The following is a 25147-nucleotide window of genomic DNA, read 5'->3' on the forward strand; positions in this document are numbered from 1 at the left end:
ATAGAAGGAATGCTTTTACTTTAGTCTTAAAACTAGGCTACGACCAAAAATTCGTCATTCTGAGAATTTGCCACAAATGTATTGTTTTGAGTTGTTGGGGAGGGGTATTTTCCATGTCGGGGAAGGGGAAATATGAATATGGCTAGTTAATAAAGCCAGAACAAAGCCAGTACGGTTCATTAAATGCAAAAGAAATAGCAACATTCGCTCTGCTATCTATTGCTTTTCACTGGAGTCAGGCAGACTGTAGTAGTTGTCCCACAGATACAATCGTGAGTCCGATGTTGGACTTCCTGGTCGGGCAGTGCTTTTTATTAGAATTAGAGAACACAATTTGTCAGACATCTTCTTTCTAAACTAATGTGCAATTCAGTCATCAGGTTTCAATATCATTTCCAATTGTGATATTTCGCAGTGGTCTACAGGGAGAGGATTCATTAACGTTACTCGTCAAAGTTAGCTAGTGAGCTAACGTCAACGTTAGGCTCTGCTGTGCTCTAGCCATGTCCGCTTCAGCTGGATGCTCCCCGGCGGGCCAGAGCTCGGGCCTTGGTCCCGGTATGTCTATGTTTCGCTGGCTAGAAGTGCTGGAAAAAGAATTTGACAAGGCCTTCGTGGATGTGGATCTGCTGCTCGGAGAAATAGACCCAGATCAAGTCGATATTACGTACGAGGGTCGGCAGAAGATGACCAGCCTAAGCTCCTGTTTTGCTCAGCTCTGTCACAAAACCCAGACGGTTTTCCAACTCAACCATAAACTAGAGGTTAGTATGACTCTTCTATGATTCACGGTTTTTACACCTCAAAGTTATTTGTGAAGGTTGTCATCATACAGAATGCCTGATCGAGGTCGAAGTGGATAGTATACGTTACCACTCTAATTAGTATGCAGCAGCCTGTCACATAGCAGCGGCTAACGTTATTTGTACTGTCCATATCATTAATTCATCACATGGACCTGTTAACCATCAACAGCGGTGTTATTATTCTTAAAAGTCCGCAATGTAATCAAGAATTAGTTTGAAGTGCTCATTCTGAAAAAGACTTAAGTGTGTGTCCCAATTAGAGGACCAGTGTGTAAGATTTAGTGGCATCTAGCAGTGAGGTTGCAGATTGCAACCAAATGATTACCACCTCCCGTTCCACGCATGTAGGAGAATGTATGGTGGCCGCAAAACTCGCGGAAAATGCGAAAGGTTCTCTCTAGAGCCAGTGCTTTGTTTGTCCATTCTGGGCTACAGTAGAAACATGGCGGTGCAACATAGCAGCCTCTGTGGAAGGGGACCCTAAGCATACATCCATGACCCCAAGCCATAGATTTATAAAGAGAACTCGATACAGCGTTGGAGGTGGAGCTGTGTCGATTCCTATGAAAGTTGCTCAGTGGTGCATGAAGCCAAAAAAGCCACTTGCCACTGTAAAGAAATAACTGGATGAAAACATACTGTGCACGCTTTATGGGCTGCATGTGCCCATGGAGCATGCTCACAAGAGACTTCCACCGGCTGACACCGCTAATTTCTGGTTTAGCCCTATAGCTAACTTGAATAGGGATATAACAGTGCAATCGTGTGGTTCCTCTAGACTTTCGAAATGTGATCAGACTGAATGGGTCAAATTCTGATAGTGAAACGAGTCATTTCCTGGTGGTTGTGATGCTCAGAAAAATGTATCTGCTGATTTACAGACGTCTCTTTCACAATGTAAATCTGTGGGGAAAAGTCTTTTTGGGCCAGTGGGCATCAGGTGATGTTATAATTACATGGTTTGGCCACTATGTCAAATTTGCTTCAAAGCCCAGCGCTGTTCCTGTATCCAGTTCTCTTCATACATCCATGCTCCAAGTTCCCCGGAATTGCAACAGGCTTTGAAGCCGATTTTAACATGGTGACCAAACTGTGGAATTACAGCTTCCAGGTCTGACAGGGACCCAAAAAGCATTTTGCCCACACACAACCATTGGAAAAGAAGCAGCTGTAAAACGGTGGATATTTTATTGAGCCTCACAACCCTCACAAAATTACTTGTTTCAGTATCAGAATTTGATCCATTTGGGTCGATAACATTTGGAAAGTCTAGAAGAGCTGTATGATCGACGTATTTTATTCCCATTCAAGTTAGCCACAGGGGTAAACTGGAAGTTGGCTGTCTCGGCCTACGGAAGTATCTAGTGAGCATGCTCTAAAGGTGCTGGGGCCCGTAGAGTGTGCGCAATGTGCTTTCATCAAGGTAATTCCTTTGCAGCGCAAAGTGGCTTTTTTGGCTTCATGCGCCACTGAGCAACTTGTGTAAGAGTGAATGGGGCCCCACTCCAATGCCGTATCCAGTTCTCTTTATACATCTATGAGGGATCTGCTTCCTATGTAGATATAAGGGGCTCATTCTAAGATAAAAAAAACACTATTCTTATTTTCATGGGATTACAGACTTATTAAAACATAGTTACAAATATTTTATTCTGTTTCTGCCGAATCCGTTCTGCTAGATGCCACTAAATCTTACACACTGTTCCTTTAAGGATAAAAAAAAGATATTTTAGAGTGAGATGATGCCTCCTATGTAAATTTGAAGAGTGATAAAATTGATACACAAAAGTAATTCATCATTATTAACCCAGCAAACATTTTGATGTTGAAAAAAAAAAGTTGAAACGATCTCTAAACCTAGATGTTGTCAGGGGGCTGAAATATTTATAGTCAAAATGAAAGTTGAACCAACGTCAGGTTGCAACATTGATGTCGTCTCACCTGCAGTGTTAAACGCCTCCACAATGTCACGCACAAGGTACACATTGTTTCAATGTGCAGTCTTCAACTTTTCAACATACTCAACATACTGAGATTTGGCTGTGCTCATAGAGGGTGTACTAAAACACTTATAACAATGAAATTATACATCTGAAACTGAAAATATGAGACTGCTGACATTAACATTCCACAATAGAATATTTATGACTGAATTAATATAATTGTACTGGTTCTTTAAGTTTGATGAACAATCTACTGAACTAATCAAAAAGAATCTGGACTGCCTGGTGCTACCACTACCTCCTTCTCCCTCCACCCCCTGCTCTTCCTGGAGCATGCTTTAAGTGGTCAGACATGGCATGCTCTATGTCATGGGTTGTGCTGTCAACTCTCCATCTTTTAATCTATGGAGAGGCAAAACAAACAGTTCCTTGAGATCTGTCGATTCTTTCAACATTTGCCCTTTGCACAGCTGCCATTTTGACTTGTCACAGATAGGTAAGCAAAGGTTTAACCATACATAGAATAATGAATACTTAATGAGTGATGCTCTGAAAAATGTGTATAAATAGCATAATGTTCACTGGCATCACTGCTCCATAGCTTCTTAAACCCAGCCATCAGAAACACTATACCACACCAAATGATATTACTTTAGAGTTAGGAGTTACTGTGTTTGGTGCACCCTCTATATAAAAATGGCAAGGTAAATAGTTAGCGATAGCGTAGCAGTTAGCAATAGCGTAGCAGTTAGCGATGGCTTCTCTCTTTCTCTCTCAGTTTAATTATAACATTTATTGAACATTTATTATATGTCTATCAAGGAAAATTATATCAAGATAATACTTGTTATTGTTTTATTGCAGGTAAGTTTATAAATGCACCTTTGATTGGCATTTTACAGATCGTTGTATAGAACTCAAACATCAGCGCAGTTGGTTAACAACTTGAAAAATATTTTAGATTCTGTCTCTCACCTTATTATCCCATCTCAACCTCCACTTTATTACATAACTCGTGGCTGGCCTTGGAAGAACATGTGTATGCTGTTATGAATTCTGCATGAGGTGAACACATTCTCATGCACATTCTATTTTTATAAATACCAGCTTATATGTGGTAAATGGCAGATTTTTATTTTTGTGTAGACTTGAAGGCCCGCAGAGTGAAATTCTTTTTGTCACTCGACACTTGCCCACATTTGGAGTGGGAACAGGTAGCCTTATATGGCAATTTTAGGCACGTCAATTATGGGACTGATCCAATCTCACAAATGCATACCTCCTCATGGACAGGTGGCTTCAGTCCAAGCTCAGTCAAATCAATTCACCACAAGTGTTTGCAGCTTGGTGCAGAGAATTTGGTGAATCAGACTTTGAACGCCCATTGTTCCAGAGGGATATTTATTTTAATTTCATACATAAATTCTTACTGGAATAATTTGGTTTGCAACCCTAGTTGGAAAGAAGATCTGTGGCTAGATGTGTAGATGATGCATACAAGCAAAAACTATGCATACACAATTTTACACACACAAACTTTTATTTATCAAAACAAAGTGTGGTGAAAAAGTTTGCATTTCACACACATTACAGACTAGGATGTTTGATGTTTAATCAATTACAGATTAATTGGCATTAATATTTTTATAGATTAAAAATATATTAACCAGTGATCCAGAAGACAAGGGACTTTTGGTGTAACTGTACTGTACGGTAGATTTGCTGTAGTGGTTGCACCAGTAGTTGGTGCGCCTTACTGTTTAATGAGATGGAGTTACAGGTGTGTTTGGTGACCGCCTGTAAGGGCCGTACAAATTGTAAAACAAACACACTTCCCTGCCACCTGAAGAAAAAAGTTGCAGTATGCCTTGCTCTGCTCACTGTGGCAGTCCTGTTGATGGACACTGCAGCATAAAGTTGTGAAAATCCATGGAGTTGTTGTCTGATGGCTGTCTGGTTTAGCGAGCTAACCGAGACTTCAGCCGGTGTTATACTTTCCACGTCCGTGAGTACGTGAGGGTCCGCGTGATGTAAATTTTGCCATCACAGGGTGCACACTTAGGCTCTGTGTGGACATCCGCGTACCACTAATTTGTTGTGACAGCGTGGTCACAACAACAGCCTATGCTACAATCAATGTATGCCGATCTACTGTGTATGTGTGGAACTCGTCCTCTAAGCATGCTTCCAAAAAATAAAAACTAAAGTGATGAACTGTATAAGTGACACTCCTCTGCTTTACATATTAGTGGTGGCAGAAGGCCTAAATGTTGACAAATTTCCAGATAAAGTTGGAGTGACAGTATTTGTGCATCTCTTGGGACTTCTGTTCCAGCTGAACACTGGTTTGATTTGTGTGGATTCTCCTCAGAGCTCATCATAACACTCAGAACAGTGGGGTGTCGATCACCTCACAGCGTGTCATAATGAGGCGCTGCCAGTTGCGTATTCTGGATGGTGCTTCTGTGAGTAGAATAGCCCGGTCAAATCTCCTGTGAGAGGGAGTCACACTGTTCTGTATTGTCTAAAGCCAACACAGTTGACTCTGACCTAACATATCTGCTTCTGGTGTCCTTCCCCCATACCCCCTTGGTCCATACTTCTTTCCCTCTGTTCATCCACTTCTTCACTCCAGGCTCAGCTGTTGGACCTGCGTTCTGAGCTTACTGAAGCTCAGGCTGAGCGTGTGGTGGTAGAAAGAGAGGTCCATGACCAACTTCTGCAGCTTCATGCTCTCCAGCTGCAGATCCATGCCAAGCAAGGCCAAGCTGAGGACTCTGACTCCATCAAAGATAGACTGGTAAGTAGGAAACGCTGCCAAGGTAATTGAAAAAGAAATAAAAACTAAATTATACATATCAAGCAGCTATTGACGCGTCTCCACATCTCATCAATATATAAGTTTCGGTTCATCCTACATGACGAGCCCTGTTGTATAAACAACCGTAGCCTATGTTTCCTGACTCATTGTATTACACTGTCTTTAACAAATCCAAATGTTGTTTCTCAAAGAATATCTACAGCTATCATTAATATCAGTCATCATTTATAACATGATCACTGCAGAGACATGCAAACTCAGGGTGCTAAATTTAACCACAACAGCTGGTTTCTTCTACAGTTTTCCTCCCCTCTGCAGTGCTGATGTCCATACATCTCTGTGATATTTACTGAAAGGAATACAATCAAATTGAAGTCTGTGTTCAGTACATCTTCTGTTCCTGCAGTTTTTGTACATGTCTTTGGCAGAGTGGCAATTTTCTTTGATAGGAATGTGTAATGCATCTGATGCTGATGCCTTTACATGCTAGAAGGCTATTGCATTGTGTCCATTCAAGATTTTTCAATATAAATAACTGATCTTTGCTTATTAAAATTTGACATAAACTAATATAATTTATTTGCTTAATGAAATTATCTTAATTGGATAACAAAAGGCACTCAGTGTGAATTATCTAACATTCATTCCTTAAGACAACCAACAATATTTAGACTAGGGCTGCCACTAATGAATATTTTTATTATCCATTAAACTGGCAGTTACTTTCTCAGATTAATCATTTGGTCAGTAAAACATTAGAAAATGGTTAAACACCCTTTTAAGTAATCTGGAGTCCAAGGGGATGTCTTATTTGTCCTTTTGTCCAACCAACAGTTCAAAACTGCAAATATTACATTTACAGCAATGTAACACAAAGAAAACAAATTCCCACAAGCTTTTAACCAGCAAACGTATCGCATTTTTGCTTTAAAATTACTTAAACGATTATTCAGTTCAGTTCAATTCAATTCAATTTTATTTATATAGCACCAAATCACAACAAAAGTCATCTCAGGGCACTTTTCACATAGAGCAGGTCTAGACCGTGCTCTTTAATTTACATAGACCCGACAATTGGCGACAGTGGTAAGGAAATTCTCCCCTTTAATGGGAAGAAACCTCAAGCAGAACCTGACTCTAGGTGGGTGGCCATCTGCTTTGACCAGTTGGGTTGAGAGAGAAAAAAAGAGGGACGGGGGGGAGACACAGAGAAGCAGAACAACAACAACAACAATAGATACATGACTAGCAACAACAAACAGCAGCAACAGCTGGAGAAGGATATCCCTGTGGCGAAGGCCCATAGCCCAGTCCCTGGGGTTTCCTACAGATGAGAAAGCACAAAGAACTCTGGAGAAGAAACCAAGTTAGTAACATGCATTAATGGTAAATGAATACATACAGATGGAGAGGAGGAGAAAGGATCTCAGTGCATCATGGGAAGTCCCTGGCAGTCTAGGCCTATAGCAGCATAACTAAGGGCTGGTCCAAGGTGAGCCTGGTCGACCCTTGCTATAGGCTTTATTCAAAAGGAAAGTTTTAAGCCTACTCTCAAACGTGGAGGAGGTGTCTGCCCCCCGGACCAAATCTGGAAGATGGTTCCACAGGATTGGAGCCTGATAGCTGAAGGCTCTGCCTCCCATTCTACTTTTGGAGACTGTAGGAACCACAAGTAAGCCTGCATTATGGGAGCGCAGTGTTCTAGTGGGGTAATAGGGTACTATGAGCTCCTTAAAATATGATGGTGCCTGACCATTAAGAGCTTTGTAGGTGCAGCCTTGTTGGGATGGGATCTAGGAGACAGGTTGATGGTTTGGATGAAGAAATCGTTGAAGTTAATTCAGGAAGGTCAACTGGAGAAGAACAGTCTAAATATATATCAGGTTTTACAGCTGTTTCTAAGGTTCTTGTGTTTGGGGATAATTCGGTGCCTGTTGAGGGCAGGAGGTTGAATTTTGTCTCTAATAGTTACAATTTTATCATTAAAGAAGCTCATGAAGTCATTACTACTGAGAGCTATAGGAATACTTGGATCAATAGAGTTATGACTCTTTGTCAGCCTGACCAGTGCTGAAAAGAAACCTAAGGCTGTTTTTATTCTCTTCTATTAATGATGAGTAATAGGTGGCTCTGGCATGACAGGGCCTTCCTATATGTTTTAAGACTATCCTGCCTAAGCAAGGTTCTTCTAGTTTGGTGGAACGCCAAATCCTATCTAATCTTCACAATGTTTGCTTTAATTTGTGGGTTTGGGAGTTAGGCCTATACCATGGAGGTAACCTCTTATGTTTTATTATTTTCCTTTTTAAGGGATGATGGAGTCAAGTGTTATTTGCAGTGAGCCTGTGGCACTATCAGCAAGATTATCAATTTGGGATTAGCATTAGAGTCCTCTGTAGTATTGAGACATGGCACTGAATTCAATACTGATGGAATTGCTTCCTTAAATTTAGCTACAGCACTATCAGATGGACATCTAGTGAAGACATTTTTGTCTAATGATGTGTAGTCCAGTAATAGTAATTCAAAAGTTATTAAGTAATGGTCTGATAAAATAGAATTTTGTGGAAAAACTATCAAATGTTCAGTTTCGATGCCGTAAGTCAGAACAAGATCAAGGGTGTGATTAAGACAGTGAGTGGGTTTATTTACACTCTGAGAGAAGCCAATTGAGTCTAATAATGAGATAAATGCAGTGCTAAGACTATCATTATCGATATCCATGTGAATATTGAAATCACCCACTATAATTACTTTATCTGTACTATGGACTAAGTTTGATAAAAACTCTGAGAATTCAGATAAAAATTCAGAGTATGGGCCAGGAGGATGGTACACTATAACAAACAGAATTGGCTGTAAAGGTTTCCAGGTTGGGTGAGAGATATTAAGAACTAGGATTTTGAATGGGTTATAATTAAATTTAGGTCTAGGGTTGATAATTAGGCTTGAGTTGAAGATGGCTGCAACTTCACCTCCTCAGCCCCTATCTCGAAGAATGTGAGTATTAATATGACTCGGGGGAGTGGATTTACTAAGGCTGACATATTCTTCATGACACAGCCAGGTTTCAGTAAGACAATAATGATCAGCCACAATAGTGCTGTGTACAAGAAGCTTTTTGACAGTGCTCATTATGGAATGGCTGTGGCTCAGGAGGATCAGTGGTTCAATCCCCAGCTTCTCCAGCACACATGTCAAAGTGTCCTTGGGCAAGATACTGAACCCCAAATTGTGAGTGTGCGTGTGAATGGGTGAGTGAGCATTAGAAACATTATAAAGCACTTTGTATAAAAAGCACTATATCACTCCTGATGAGCAGGTTAGCACCTTGCATGGCAGCCTCTGCCATCAGTGTATGAATGTGTGTGTGAATGGGTGAATGTTGGCATGTGTTGTAAAGTGCTTTGAGTAGTTAGAAGGCTAGGAAATGCTATATAAATGTAGTCCATTTAACATACACAATCACTGAGGTAATTCGTGAGTCAGAAGAAAATTGACATGAAGCCTAAAACTATATTTCAGTTTGCAATTATGTGCATAAAGTTGCTGTTATGGGGCCAATGTAGACCACTGTTTTGATTAAAACTGAAGCACATCTGCTCTGTCATACATACGTGAGACGAATGGGGGAAAAAAATGCATCTGAAAAACTGCTGCATGTTGCTACATTGCGTTTCAATTGCTTCATGGCTGTCATATCTCAGCTGCTGTTCCAATGTGCATTAGAAGCATTTCCCAAGTATTCAATCTTTAAGTACCCGGAACTTCAGCAGCCAGATCTTGCAATATTGTTCGTTCTTGTTTGGGCTTCAAATAGGACTGGCAAAAAATGGGATAACAATATTTTTTTCCATACTGATCAATATTGCTATTTATCACAATATGTAATTTGATAATGCTGCCAGTTTGAAAACCAGAGGGTTCATTAGTTAAACTTTAGAATAGTTTATTAACATAAAAAATAGAATGATATAATGTAAACATTTTACTTTGTAAACATGCTCTATCTGCTTAACAAAACAATACAAGTTTGCTTGCTTTGTAACTTATTAAAATAATGTAAATAAAAACTAAAAGCTGTGACTACTATCGCATCAAATTTAGAGCAGCTTTTTTCGGATAGGGTTACTTTAGACATGACAGGCACTCCAGCTGTGACCGTACTAATGTTAACACTAGAATAGCCTTGTTGGCAGATATGGCTGCATTTGTCCCTTTTCACCAGCTTGGGTTCACTGTTTAACTGGGGACAGGCTCCGACATAAAGACTTATCTGAGGGTGCTGTGGTATCAACATAGCACTTTCGTGCCCCCTGGTTTCCCTTCCTTTTTTCCTCTTTTCCAGAGGACATCCACTTTATTCACTGGTACTGTACTTCTAACTCAGTATTGTCTCATTGTCTTCCTGCCTATCTCTTAAATTCACATTATAAGCAGTAATTCACTCTTGAGTCTTAATTTACCCTAAGCTACAACCCCCCAGCAATAGTTTGTCAATTACCAAAGTTTGTAGAAAAAAAGTACCCTTTCCCTTTTGAGCACTCTCATTCCTTTACAGCAGAAGTGGATGCTTGGTTTATCTACAGATGTTTCAACAGGCTAAAGGACTTGAATACTTTAGTACCGCCTCAGGGAGGGGATGTCCACTCATTCCATATCATCAAGTGCTCAAAAAGGGTTGAGAACAACTGATATACAGTATTGAATCCAAGGAGACAAAATTTCATATAATTATGGTGCTCCTTACTCCAGCTTTCCCTTTGCTTCCACTGCTTTCAGTTACTTTTTTCAGTACTGATGTGCTTATTGCTATACAATTGTATTGAATCTACTTACTTACTTACCATCTCTGTTGCTTGAAATTAGAATTTCTCTAACCTGTGACCTCTTTCTCTTCTTCCTTTGCTGCTTTTCCACCAAAGCCTGCACCAACACTGGGTGAGAGGGTAAGTTTGCGTATGGGTGTATATTGCAAAAAAATTGATTTTAAAATAAGTTGTTTGGATTGAAAATAAATTGCCTAGCTACACTTCACACTCATAGTGATTCAGTGATTCTTGAAGGTTGGCATAGGAAGGATTGGAACATGAATCATAGCTGTTTTCCTACTGGCTGACTAGGGTTGCAGCAGTATCCCAGTTTCACGGTATACCATGGTATGGAAATTGATGGTTATCAAACCATGTACATTTGCTTATTGCTGGTTTTGTAAAAAATGCAACTGAACAGAGAATCTCACCTGCATGTGCACATCTCCTTTCCTCCTTGACTGCCTGTCAGACTCGGCAACTGGCACACATGCAGCAGAGAAAACGATAGAGACCTCAAAACTGTTGCCACCAATCTCCATCCTCCCAAAAATAAGTTGAAATCAACAGCAAGGGAATATTTTGGATATCGCAAAAACAAACATGGAGTTGTCCTCAGGATCAGTCTGGCTGTGCTGTCGCACACATACAATAAATTGGCAACTACTTTGATAATCGTTCAGAGCACTTGTGGCGGTATTTCTCACTATTTTGAGAATTTTTACAAATCAAACAATTGATTAATGGAGAAAGTAATCTGCAGATTAATCCATAATAAAAATAATCATAAGTTGCAGTTGGATACAAAATAGTTCAAGAGAGCTCCACCAGAAATTTGGTGCAGGTTGGACAATGTACATTCAAGCTACAGCAACTTCGTGCTTCATGGCAAAACCTCAAAGTTTGTTGTGTTGCCACAGCAAGGGCATTCAATGAAAATTTAGGATTTTGATAACTTTTCATCGCAACAGTCTTTAGATGACAGAGATTTGAAGTCAGTCAGGTTAAATCTCTAGGAGGAGTTTGTTAAAATATAGTGTATGGAAATCACAAAAACTGAACAGTAAATTCAAAATGGCCGACTTCCTGTTGGGTTAAAGCTATTGGTCCAAGAGACTTTTTTGTGTTCCCTGGCATGATACATGTGTGTACCGATTTTCATACATCTAGTTTTAATGTGTGGCGGGGGCTGGCTAGTTGAAATATTGTAGGCGGCACTACTGAGCCAATGTGCATCACTGACAGAATATTGTCATGCACATGTGTTCAGGCCGGGACTCTTATCAAACATGATAAGTTTGGTGCAGAGTGGAGCATTTACACTTAAGTTATAGCAATTTCCTTTTGTCATGGCAAAACATCAAAACTCAACGCCACGCCACAGCAACACGCTTCAACGATAGCTAAATCTTTTAATAACTTTTGATCACAAGCTAATCTAGATGACACTCACTGATTTTGAAGTCGTTTTGATGAATTCTGTAGGAGGAGTTCATTAAAATACAAGGCATGCAAAATCACCAAAATTAAGCACATTCAAATTGGCCGACTTCCTGTTGGGTTTAAGCCATGGGTCCAAGAGACTTTTTTGTGCACCCTGGCATGATACATGTGTGTACCAATTTTCATACATGTAGGTTTAAGGTTGCGTGGAGGCTATTTCGTTGAAATATTGTAGGGGGCGCTATAGAGCCATTCTGCCACACCCATGCCCGCCACCTATATAATATTACAGACTTTAAGACCTGTCATACGTGTGCAAGGTTTTGTGAGTTTTCAAGTATGTGTAGCCCCGTAAAACAGCTTAGTATTTTATGGCGAACAATGTGTTGCCATGGCAACGGCGTTTGATTATGAGTCATGAGCTGCAGAATGTAACATCACCAAGGTCTTACATCTTAGCTGAGTCAATTTCAGGTGCATCAGCCAAACTTACAAGGAGTAATTAGACAAAGTATGACGCATGTTACTTCATGTCGACAGTAGGTGGCGCTATGACTGTCACTAAATATGGACCTCTAAATGTCTACAGACTGGGACTCTTAACAATCATATGAAATTTGGAAAAGATCAGACCATGTGGAGTAAAGTTATAAGGCTTTGAAATTTCATGGTGAAACATGGAATGCACCACGTCGTAATGGAAACACCTTTCAACAGAGAGTCACCAACTACAGAATATACAATCTCCAAGGTCTTGAGGCTATTCTGAGTTAATTTGAGGTGGATCCAATCACCGCACTACCCACAGGGTGTCAAAGTGTAAAACATGTAACTTTCTGTTGCCAGTAGGTGGTGCTATGACTCTGATCCAGTGTTGACACATGGATCTGTTCGGGGCGGGACTCTTTTCAAGCACAAAAGGTTTGGGCCTCATAGGATCATGTATGCCAGAGTTTTCAAATTTCGAATTTTAAGTTGCTGAGGTCAAATCTCTAGGAGTTGTTCGTTCAAATATGTGGGCTAGAAATGGCAAAATCGGTGTCAAAATTGCAACTTTCATCCAAAATGGCCGACTTCCTGTTGGAGTTAGGGTATGTCTCCAAGAGACTTTTTAGTGCATCTGATCATGATACATATACATATCGAATTTCATTCTTCTACGACAATCCGTGTCAAGGGGCTCAATTTTCTTAATTTTCTGGAGGGTACTATCGAGCCATTTTGCCACGCCTATGTTGGAGACCTATAAAGTATCAAATTTTTCACCACTGCTGATGTATGTGCAAAGTTTAACAACTTTTCATGCACATTTAGGCCCTCAATGCATTTGTTTTGGACGAAAAATAATAGAGAATTAAAGCTGCAAGCAGCGATGATCGGGCCCTCGTACCCTTGTATACGTCGCCACGTGGCGCAGTCGAAGGGCTTCTGTCACTCGCATGTAGATGTGTTCAGACCCAGGCTGTTTTCAGACAGTGCAAGAAGGAGATAAACATCACTTTCTTTGTCCTCTATTTTGCTTGCTGGCAGCTTCCTTGAACTTTCATAGGGGGCGCTCTGGAGCCAGTTTGCATTACTCAGTGAATATTGTCATGTAGATGTGTTCAGGCCGGGACTCTTATCAAACATGGAAAGTTTGGGGCAGATTAGAGCATTTACACTAAAGTTATAGCAATTTCCTCTGTAATTGCGAAACATCAAAACTCAACGCCACGCCACAGCCACACACTTCAATAATAAGTAAATCTTTTAATAACTTTTGATCACAAACTAGTCTAGATGACACACCCTGATTTTGAGGTCGTTATGATGAATTGTGTAGGAGGAGTTCGTTAAAATATAAGACAAATTGACAACTAAATTCAAAATGGCCGACTTCCTGTTGGGTTTCAGCTATGGGTCCAAGAGACTTTTTTGTGCACCCTGGCATGATACATGTGTGTACCGATTTTCATACATGTAGGTTTAATGTGGCGCGGGGGCTGCTTTGTTGAAATATCGTAGAGGGCGCTGTAGTGCCATTCTGCCACACTTATGTCCGCCACCGATACGATATTATAGACTGTAAGACCTGCCATGTGTGTGCAAAGTTTTGTGAGTTTTAAAGCATGTCTTGGCCCTTAAAAACAGCTTTGTATTTTGTGGTGAACAATGTGTTGCCATGGCAACGACTTTTGATGAAAACTCAAAGGCTTCAGGAGTTATCATCATCAAGGTCTTACACCTTGGCTTACCAAATTTGATGTGTTTCTGACTAACCTGCTTGAGGCTATTCTGAGTAAATTTGAGGTGGATCCTATCACCGTGCTACCCACAGGGCGTCAAAGCGTAAAACATGTTACTTCCTGTTGCCAGTAGGTGGCGCTATGACTCAGATCCAATATTGACACATGGATGTGTTCAGGGGGGGACTCTTTACAAGCACAAAAGGTTTGGGTCTCTTAGGATCATGTATGCCGGAGTTATGGCCGTTTCAATTTTCATGGCGAAGGATCGAAATTTACTGCCCGGCCACGTCCCCTTGGCAATGTCGAAAACTCACTGTTCTGATAACTTTATCTCCAAGGTCTGTAGATGATACTGACTAAATTTGAAGTTGCTGAGGTCAAATCTCTAGGAGGAGTTTGTTGAAGAATGTAACCTGGAAATGGCAAAATCGGCGTCAAAATCGCAAATTTGATCCAAAATGGCCGACTTTCTGTTGGACTCAGGGTATGTCTCCAAGAGACTTTTTGTTGCGTCTGGTCGTGATACATATGCATACCGAATTCTGTTCTTCTATGACAATCCGTGTCATTTAGTAAATTGAAAACTCTTAATGAGTTTGTTTGTAAAACAAATTAATTTCCTAATTTTCATCAAGTCTGTTTTTAGAAAAGTAAAGACTTTTTACCCACTTGACCTAGTCAAAGTTTGATTGAAATGTGTACTTTCAGGAGGAAAACCAACATGGAATCTTACAACAAACCTTATCAAACTATATCGGCCTCATTGTCCACCACCTGATGAAATCGGAGGGGTGGAGGGGAATTTTACATGCCAATAAAACAATTTGCTTTTAAAAACAAAAACCCCTGAGTGGTGTAAAGGCTGCTTCTTTATAGACATTTAGCATATACACATTGTTTCTAAACAAAGAAGAGCTCATTTTAGTCATTGAGTGGTTTAGATGTGTGATTTTACCAAAAAAGTGAAATTCAAATTTATAGTATTGTTCTATTGTGACAACAGATTTATGTTCTCATCAAAGACAGACAAAATATCACATGATTTACACGTATTTCCTATGTATTTTCTTAGTATACAGAAATATATAAAATACCACAAAGCTTATAATGTGATACAGGAACAGATCAGTGCTGAATACTAGAAAGACTGAACACTAAAAACATTCACAGATCTAAAAGTGTAGGTTCACATCAGAAAGTATTAATGCATGTATCAAATACATGACTTACACACTCTTATCTATGTGCACGACATACAAAATATAGTCTACAAAGCTGACATGTTAACACTAGGGGTGCAACGGATCACAAATCTCACAGTTACGAAATTTCAGCGAAGCAGCCTCAGCAGCAGGAATAATAGCGGACAAAGGAAGTGATGTTTATCTCTTTCTTGCATTGTCTGAAAACAGCCCGGGTCTGAAGACATCTACATACCCGTGACAGAAGCCCTTCGATTGCGTCGTGGCCCGACGTGCGCAGAGGCGCGAGGGCCCGTTCAACGCTGCTTGCAGCTTTAATTCCTTCAGATCCAATAGAGCCTTCGCACCGCTAGGTGCTCAGGCCCTAATAATTGTGAAATACCATGATAATTTCTGAGATGGTTATATCTTGAAAATCTCATACTGTTGCAATCCTATTGCTGACACAACCAAATATTCAGCTGTCCATGGGTTTATTTCAGAACTTATACTTGCAGTATTTGCAATTACTTATGTGTCTACTTGTGTGACATGTTTTTGGTACTTAATAGCGACAGTGCTCAATTGCACATTAAGACCATAACCATGTAGAGGTTTTTCAGAGCACACTAGGACACACTTGCTTAATGAGGCCTGTCCCTCACACAAATACACATCATAGTTTAGCTCACATACCATGTCAGTTTTAGTACAAAGTAAAAAAAAAAGGTATGACTGATCATACAGAGCTACAATTACCATTAAATTACAGTACAAAATCCCATCTTTTGACAGTGTTACCTTGCTGAGTTGCAAAAAACATAAACAAATAAATGATGGTAAAAGCAATACAGTTAAAATCTGCAGTTCCATCAGTATATTCAAAACCAAATTAAAAAATCTACTAAAAATCACTCAGCTCCGTAACCACTGAATCTAAATTTCATCTCATGGTCTTCTCATGAATGTAAGTAATCTTGCTTTTAATTTGACAAGCTTACATTATTAGTTTCTAGTTGACATTGTCGGTGTATGTGATGTGCTATTGTGTGTAGCTTTGTATTTTGTATAATGTGTCCTGTGTTTTTTGCTTTGTACTGTCTGTTGTTGTGCTGTTATATATTTTAATTGTAAGGGACTGCAGATGAAAATGAGCTATAAGCCAACTCTCGTGCAGTACATCAAATGTTAATATTTATGTTTAACACTGTACATGGTCCCAGTAAATACATAAATACCAAAATTAAAGCTGCAAGCAGCAATGAATGGTCCGGGTGTCAGAGGAGAAGCAGCCGTGGTATCACACCTGGAGGTGGGTCGATATGGCTCTGAATTTTCAGGATTATCAGACACTGTGTGAATGGGTAAAATATTATTTCCTGTCTGCAGTATGTGGCGTTGGAGATGACATATTGGATATTGTGTATAGATTTGATGAACTATGTGTCATTTAGGCTTACCTTCCTGTTGCCCGTAGACAATACTACATAACTGAAATATTAATGCAGCAATACATTCACCAGAAGGCAACTGACATGGATATACATTTTCATGAATATTGGAAATTGCGTGTAGGAGATAACTATCACTTCCTATGTCCACTATGTGCTACTTGAGGACACCCACTAATTATACTTCATGATGCTGTATATCATGTGTAGACCAAACCATGTAAATTTCATGTAAATCGGATGATGTTTGTCTCATAAGGCTGACATCCAGTTGTCAATAGGTGGCGTTATGACTATAACTCAATATTGACATGTAGATATGTACAGGCCTGGACTCTTATCAAGCATGAGAAATTTGGGGCAGGTATAACAATGTATGTTAAGTCGAGTTACAACAACTTCCTGTTAAATGCAAAACCTGCATGCCATGCCAAGGGTGTTCCATGAAAACTAAAAAGCTTTGCAATTTAGCATTGCAAAGGTCTTTAGAGTAGTTTAGTTGCTTGGGTTAAATCTCTGGGAGGAATTTGTTAAGTACAACGCCTGTCAGTGGCTTCATTTTGTGGAAAAAAAAAAATTCACAGTAGATTCAAAATGGCTGACTTCCTGTTGGACTTAGGAGAAGCTTTTTTGTGTGTCTGGACATGATACATGTGCCTATCGAATTTCGTTCATCTACATCAAATTTAAATGTGGGGGCTTTGACTTTGAAATTTAGTATTAGGTGCTATCGAGCCATTTTGCAAGTCCAAGCTCAAGACCCATATCATTTGTCAAGTTTCCCCACTCCTGATGCATGTGCAGTTTCGTGTATTTTCAAGCACCCCTAGTACCTCAAGAATGCTAAAAGTAATTAGTGGGCGCTATAGAGCCGAAGTGCCACGCCAAAGCCCAATTGTGATATCTGATTGAAATACTCACTAGTTTGAGAATGGGTGCAAAGTTTCGTGAGTTTTTGCGCATCCTAAAGGCCTCAAACGTGTTTGTAAAATGGAAATTGACGCACAAAATCCAAAATGGCTGACTTCCTGTTAGGTGAAAAAAATGTTTAGCCTCACAGGCCAGACCGCATGTTTCTCATCCAAAGGGAGTCCTTAAGAAACTCAATTCGCCAGAGTCCTTTGTTGTTTGCACCCAAGTGTGAACTCCACTCATGGACCCAGGCTAACAAAAGTAGAGGTTCCCCTCTTCTCTGTCTTTTTTCTCCTCATGGCTCAGCCTGCAGCAGAGTCGTTGCAGCATGGGCCCCCGTTCATGCTCTTAACTGCAGGAGCTACTAGCTTCTCCTGCAGCCTGTAGCTGCAAAGAACTCTCTCTTCTGAATGGCAGTAATGCAGAGCCGGCCAAGTTTAGCAGCAGCTGCTATGACACTGCCAGCTGACCCTACAAGCCACAGAAGCCACAAAGCAAGTTGGCACCGAGCTGCCAACTCTGTAAGCAGGACAAAGGAGCGACTGGTTTTCTTCCAAAGGCTGCATGATCGGCCTAGCAAAGACTCGCTGGACTCAACAAAGCAGCAAACCAAAGCATCTCTCTCTACATGGACTTGGTAGTGTACTGGGCATAGCATATAACAGCACATGGCTTAAGCACAGGACTGTTTAATTTAATTAATGTACTGTACATGTATTGATTTGGCTAATGTTATTCATTGAGCTGTTTTGTTGTGATGTCTGTTCATAGTTAGCTTATTGGATAGCCACACCATGAAGTTGGTGTTAGCATGCTTCACATACAGTGACTACTGGGCATTGCATGCATCTTCTTTACTAACTTGCCATCATATCCTACACAAATTGGCTTTAACATAGACACACATTTATAAACTCTTTGTTCTAACCTAACACATGTTCATGCTCGAACACTCAGAGGCAGAAGAAAGAAGACACACTCCCTTTTGCCTTTGTTTTCCCTTGTTCACAGAGCAAAAGAAATTGTGGTTCCAGCGCCATCTTTGATTTTGCCATCTTTGTAGTTTCCTTTATTTCAGTCAGCACATGGTCTGAGTTCCGCCATTTTGTTTTTGTCCTCTCTTGGTGCAGTATATACACACATAAACTTCTATATAGACACATTTAGCTTACAGATGCTGTGTTTTATTCTCTTTTATCCCTTAGTTAAGTACAGTTAGGAGGATTACATATTGTGTGTTTTTACTTTTATCTTTTAATAAATGCTTTCGAATATACCTGCTGGTCTGTTTAATGTTTTACAAGAATGAATACTGCCAATCTCTGCTTTGCAAAAAACTCCAAAATCCTTCAACCTTAACTAGCTAGTTCCAAATTGATAGCTTAGTAAATTTTATGAGACTGAATCAGTTGGTTGGCTATCTTTTTCCCTGACCCCAGGGTGGTGTCCCCTTATTATTAATTCTTGTCAATAATTTCTGTTGATTTTAATAATTAATAATTATCTTTGATAATCACTAATTATTGCTGACAGCCAAACCTGTAACCAAGGCACAACAAATTAAAAAAAAAAGTCTTCTGGGTAGAATGATGAGAGCAATGAACCCATGAACATAAAAGCAACTTTGTTCCAAAATGGCCCTGCATTTTTGGGAGCGCTGTTGAGCCCACTGGGCACACCCAAGCCCAATCACTATAAAAGACACACTATCCCCCCACTTCTGATGAATGTCTTAAGTTTATTGAGTCTTAGAGCAGCCTTAAACTCTCAAAAATGCAATTCATCGCGAACAATAAAAATAATAATAATAATTCCTTCAGATACAATAGAGCCTTCGCACCATTCGTTGCTCGGGCCCTAATTAAAGCTGCAACCAGCAATGATCTGGCCCTCACACCTTCATGCATGTTGCGGTGCGCCACAGATGAAGTGCTGTTATTGCAGAGGAAAGTGATGCAGCAATACATTTACCAGAGACCAAATTTGAAGTCGCTCTGGTTAATTCTTTAGGAGGAGTTCATTCAAGTAATAAGCCTGCAAATGGCAAAAACTGGACCAAAATTGCAAAGTAAATTCACTTCTTGTTGGGCTTAGGATATGGCTCCAAAAGGCTTGACATGATACGTGTGCCCACATAAATTTCGTTCATCTACATCAAACTTAAAGGTGGGGGATTTTTGTAAAAGTTTTGCCACTTCTGATGCATGTGCAAAAATTTGTGACTTTTCGAGCACCCGTCGCATCGACATGCCTTGCCCAAGCCCAATTACAATATCAAATTGAAATATTTACGGGTTCAAAAATGGATGCAAAGTTTGTGGGGGATTGGTGGGCGCTGAACAAAACTCAGGAGGGACTCGGCAGCCAGATATTTCTACGTCCTCTGTTTAGGGCGGGTGAGATTGACACTAAAATGAGAATAGCTGGTCCACCTTTAAGGTCAGTCCACCTTAAGTGAGCCTGGTCAGGTTAGGCAAACCCATTGTCACTAACTTTGGAGCTAACACCCTTCCAGCAATTCAGGGAATCAACAGACAAGACTTTTCTTTGTCTTGAGAAGCTGCAGCATTTATTAACTGACACACTGTAGTCTATCCTGTACACTTACTGCCAGACTGACAACTTCATGCTAACCTTTTCCTCTGCTCTGCTAGCATTCACCATCACTTTTTTGCCACACACACTCACTCAACCACACACTCGCCATGCACATCCATTCCGCACTGCCCTATTCCTTAAATGAGCTACGCTACTGATATTAGGTATTTTCTTTGTGTTGCATACATCTTAAGGAATGTAAGAAACCTTTAGTTGAGGCACTATGTTCATGTGTCATAAAGACAAACATGGAATAACATCTAGTGTGGGGCCCTTATGTGTAAATTCAGTAGCTTGATAGGAACGGTGCCAAGATGTCTGAGATGTTCACAGGTCCATATCATAATTCAACATACTAAGGGGAAGTCCACTGATAATGGAAAACATATGTTGAAGACATAATGAAAGTGTAATGTAATGTTACATGTTCCATGTTTTTCTGAGAGTCCTTGTTTCTGACTGTAAGTACTATTTAATCATGATGCAACTGATTTTCCTATGTGGTGTAGTATGTGTACCACTGAATTATGTCAGAAAAACTAAATTACAGATGCTGAATTAGGCTGAAATACGCAGCTAAATGTAATTGATATATTTATGGTGAAGGGGGAAAGAATGCTCAGTTTGTGCTCAGCTTGCCAGCCAAAAGTGAAAAATCAGGTTTACTGTTTTTGTAAAACAAGGATCTTGATAAGAGTAAGTGGTAGCCCAAATGATACTGGAGTACCACCCTAGACGGCAATCAAGGTTTAACAAATATGATGAACCAGGAAACTTTTCTATTAACGTTACCATTAACCATATTGGACTTTAAGGAATACTGTTGACAAAACTTGTAAAGCCTCCGCTTACTGTCCCCTGTAATTCACATTGATTTACTCTTTGTCCATATATTGCATTTTCTCTTGTACATCTAAGTGGAGTTTGACTAGTTTCGGTTTTATTTGCTTAGATTCTGTCTTTGATTCTGCTGACTGAGCCTTTTTGCTGCTAAAGAAAATTGTGATGCATCCTTCCTAAATAAAAATAAAATGAATAATTTTCTGGTTCCTCTTGATAATCCATACTTTACAGCCCACAGAGCAATACTCTCTAATGACATCCATTCATTTGCTAAACTGCTTATCCTGTTCAGGTTCACAGTGGGCTGGACTTTGTCCCAGCACAACAAAACTACTTAATATTTATATGAACAACAGGTCAAATGACTGTGTACTGTAAAACAGGTCATTATAACAAATCCACAGAGAATGATCACCAACTCTGCAGTCCCCTGAATGACAAAATTTTACCAGCTGGTAACCATATTGGGGAATTTAGCAGCTAAAGAGATATCTTTCTCAGGAGTTGGTGGAGACCAAACCAGAACTAAAAGAAAATTTCTCTTTTTAAATGAATTTTTAAAAATCATTGAATTCTGCTTCAACACATTTTTGATACATAAAACTTCAATTAAAATTATAAACATAAGTGGAATCTCAGCTAGAGCTTCATACCGAAAACCGAGATCCTGGCATTTACTCAGAATTCTCACCGAATCTACTCCCTTTTCCCTGTGAAATTACCATGAATCCCAGGATTATGTATGTCTGTGTGCCCTGTGTGCTCATGAACTGAAGACCATTGTATGTACTGAAACAAAGACATATTCTCCAAACCTCATTAAGGATACTACACAACTGTTAAAGCCAAATGCTGTCATTGACATGCAATTATTATGGACTGGATCAACTTTTCAGCTGTAGCCCATTACTTTTCTTAGTTTTCAAAAGGAATTACCTCCTTGGAAGTAATACATTTAAATCACAGGAAAACATTCAACCATAATCTGAATATGAATGAGTAATACTCTTATTTGATTACCACTTTTTCTGTTAAAACTAATAATGTATGAATTAAAATTTCTAAATTATAAATGGTGTGACAACCACCTCCACTAACTGGTGCTTACAGAGTTTAGCAAGATTTTTACTCATCCACTTACCGTGTTTATGGTGCTTGTTGTGTGTGGTGTTCACATGTGATGTGCTTGTTCTAGGAACAGGAGCTCGAGGCCAGCAAGAAAGAAAAATTAGCAGAGGCAAGGCTGGAGGCAGAAGTGAGACTATATAAGAAGGAAAATGAGGCCCTTCGCAGGCACATGGCAGTACTTCAGGCTGAAGTGTATGGAGCCAGACTGGCTGCAAAATATTTGGACAAGGAACTGGCTGGCAGGTAATGAACTAGATCTCATAACATTTCTAGATTAAAGGTGTGGGTTTGCCAAAACGATATGAGGTTAGAATGTTACAATACATTACATTATTAACAATACATTGAACAATAACCGGGAATCATTTACTCGTGTACAAGTGCATGTATACTCACTTTTAGAACAAAATTCAACACACTACTCAAACTCTCTGATACTGAACTTCAATTTCATACAGTTTATTAGAATCTTAGTCCATCTGAGTGTTAATTAGCCTCTTTACAACATTATACGCACTGGAAGGGCAGTAAACAACACAGGGCCACATATCGTAAGATGAAGTCTACTTGGTTGAGGCATTATCTCTCTTCCTTCATCCTCCAACACACAGACATGCCTAATATGTAAGCTATTTGAGTCTAGGGTGCCCGCACTGGTCTGTTGTGTAATACATGGAGGCCATGAGTAATACAATATTTCTCCTTATTGCATGTAAGGCATATTGATGAAAATGTGTCACTAATTTTTAATATTTTTACTGTATCTTCCCCACCCCAGTATTTGAATGATGGCCCAAAGTAGCCCATCAAATTAAACTTGGAAAATTCTGATTTGTGTACAGCCATAGAACACAGTACATCTCGTTGAATGAGTGGGAATACAGTAAATCTCAACCATCTCAACTCCAGGGCGCAACACTGTCAGCGACCCATGGCTTGGAACTGTGCGCTGATTCAGTCCTCACCATCAAGTATCTGGTGCTCCCTTTAATGTAGCTTCTGTTGTGTTTTTATGTAAATGTGTTAAATGTGTCTTGTCTGAATGTGATAGGTGTTTTAATGCACTCTTTTTAATAGCGGATTTTTGCACATGCAAGCCAAAGACAAATTTCTGCCTTTTGCATGCAAAAGGTAGACAATAAAGTATTTTCTATTCTATTCTATTCTATTCCATCCCTGGTAGGTGGAGGGGGCAGAGTTCTTGTTCTACAAGAAAATGGATAGACTGTCTGAAATTTGCTTTGACAGCAGTATGTTTCGGTTTGTCTTTCAGGGTGCAGCAGATCCAATTACTGGGTCGTGACATGAAAGGGCCAGCACATGACAAGCTGTGGAACCAACTGGAGGCAGAGATTCACCTTCACCGCCATAAGACTGTCATCCGAGCATGTAGGGGTCGCAATGATCCTAAGAAACCTCTTCCCTCTCCTGTAGGGCATGTGAGTGTAAAAATACAAAGCAGTTGAAACTGTTGATATATTATTATATATTGATATTGATATATTATTTCCTTTAATTGTGCTTTCAAAGTTGTATTTGTTTATGTGATTATAGGACTCAGACATGTTAAAGAAAACCCAGGGAGTAGGCCCTATCAGAAAGGTGGTGCTAGTCAAAGATGACCACGAGGGCTTGGGAATCTCCATCACAGTAAGAAGTCACAATCGTTTTTTTTTTTGTTTGTTTTTTCATTCCTGACAGCCTCTTGATGTTGCACCTAAGATCTATGGATGCAAACCTCCTTACTTCAAATTAAACATTAACAATGTGCAAGCAGCAGGGAATAAACTTGAACACAAAATGTTTCTGCTAACTCTAATGCACAACAATGACATTTGCTAAATTCAACAATAGAACAGTAAATGTTTCATGTCCAAGAGTTCAGACATACAAGAATTCACAGTTGCAAGAAGCAGACCATGTTTCAACATTTTCCAGAATCAGTCAATTTTAGGCACTGTAAAGACAGTACCTTAGATCATACCTTATTTCTCGTGTTTCTAAGAGTTCTTGTTCTTGTTGTGAGTTGTTGATTGAGGCATGTCTTGTTGTAATATTGTAATGTCTTTTCAGCTGCAGTATTCTTCAGTAGCTTAGTAGCTTTGGGAGAGGAGCCTTCTATCTGCTGTGATTGTAGGCAAAAAGTGCACATTGAAGTCTTTTGTCAATAGATCATAGGGAACATGTCCTAATTAACTATTCCATACAGATCATGTTTGTGCAAGTTTTCGTGCATAGTCCTGGCTTTTCTGAACTTATCAAGATGTGTTTAAAAAGCTGTAGAAAATCCTCTAAGTAGCTAACAAAGGATCTGGGAATTAAGAAAATTGACCCTTACACTGCAAGGAAAGTGCCTCAAGCTTGTGATTTCCATATCGTGAAGCATTAAAGGTGCTTTCAGACAGCCAGCTCCTGCTGCCATCACTGTTTTCAATGTACACATGATGGCAGCCATTGGGAGAGGGAGGAATCACTGACGATCTTGTTAACATGCACAGCATTTGCCACTGCTATCTGAGTTGATGATGGGTTTTAGTAGAATTGGAGGTAGCTGGAAGTGGGGGAGCTTCTCCCTGCTGCCTTCAAAGCAAAATACGGAACCTCAGTGTTACCAGGCAGCAGATGCAACGACAACTGATCATTGTCTAAAGGCACTTTTGGAAACTAAGTAGAACTGTTGAGATGAACTGTAAGATTAAAATAATGTCTGATCATGTTGCCTGTCAATTGATCATGTATGCAAAAACAAACAATATACAAGGCGGCTGTGGCTCAGGAGGTAGAGCTGGCCCACTAATCAGAAGGTTGGTGGTTCAATTCCCTAGCTTCTCATGTCTGCAATTAAAGTGTCCTTGTGCAAGATACTGAACCCCAAATTGCTTCTGATGGTTGTGCCAGCACCTTGCATGGTAGCTTGCTGCCAACAGTGTGTGAATGTGAATGCGTGAATGGCCAGCAGAAACGCTATATTGAAAGCATTAT

At 39.8% G+C, this 25147-nt stretch overlaps 1 protein-coding gene across 2 annotated transcripts in view; it reads left to right on the forward strand.

Annotated features, from left to right (window-relative positions):
- Positions 1 to 232: 232 nt before the first annotated feature.
- gopc (golgi-associated PDZ and coiled-coil motif containing) overlaps positions 233 to 25147 on the forward strand; it is a 36737-nt gene continuing 11822 nt past the window's right edge. Inside the window, exons 1-6 of one of the 2 annotated variants that reach the window (XM_067571784.1) lie at positions 233 to 764; positions 5385 to 5549; positions 10496 to 10519; positions 22233 to 22408; positions 23439 to 23604; positions 23720 to 23815. In XM_067571784.1, coding sequence (XP_067427885.1) covers positions 504 to 764; positions 5385 to 5549; positions 10496 to 10519; positions 22233 to 22408; positions 23439 to 23604; positions 23720 to 23815 — 888 coding nt within the window. In that variant the 5' untranslated portion in view covers positions 233 to 503. The remainder of the gene's footprint in view (positions 765 to 5384; positions 5550 to 10495; positions 10520 to 22232; positions 22409 to 23438; positions 23605 to 23719; positions 23816 to 25147) is intronic. The other variant, XM_067571785.1, reaches the window with a different exon arrangement.

The sequence above is a fragment of the Thunnus thynnus genome, chromosome 18 (assembly GCF_963924715.1).
Source record: "Thunnus thynnus chromosome 18, fThuThy2.1, whole genome shotgun sequence".
In the NCBI taxonomy this organism is placed as follows: domain Eukaryota; kingdom Metazoa; phylum Chordata; class Actinopteri; order Scombriformes; family Scombridae; genus Thunnus; species Thunnus thynnus.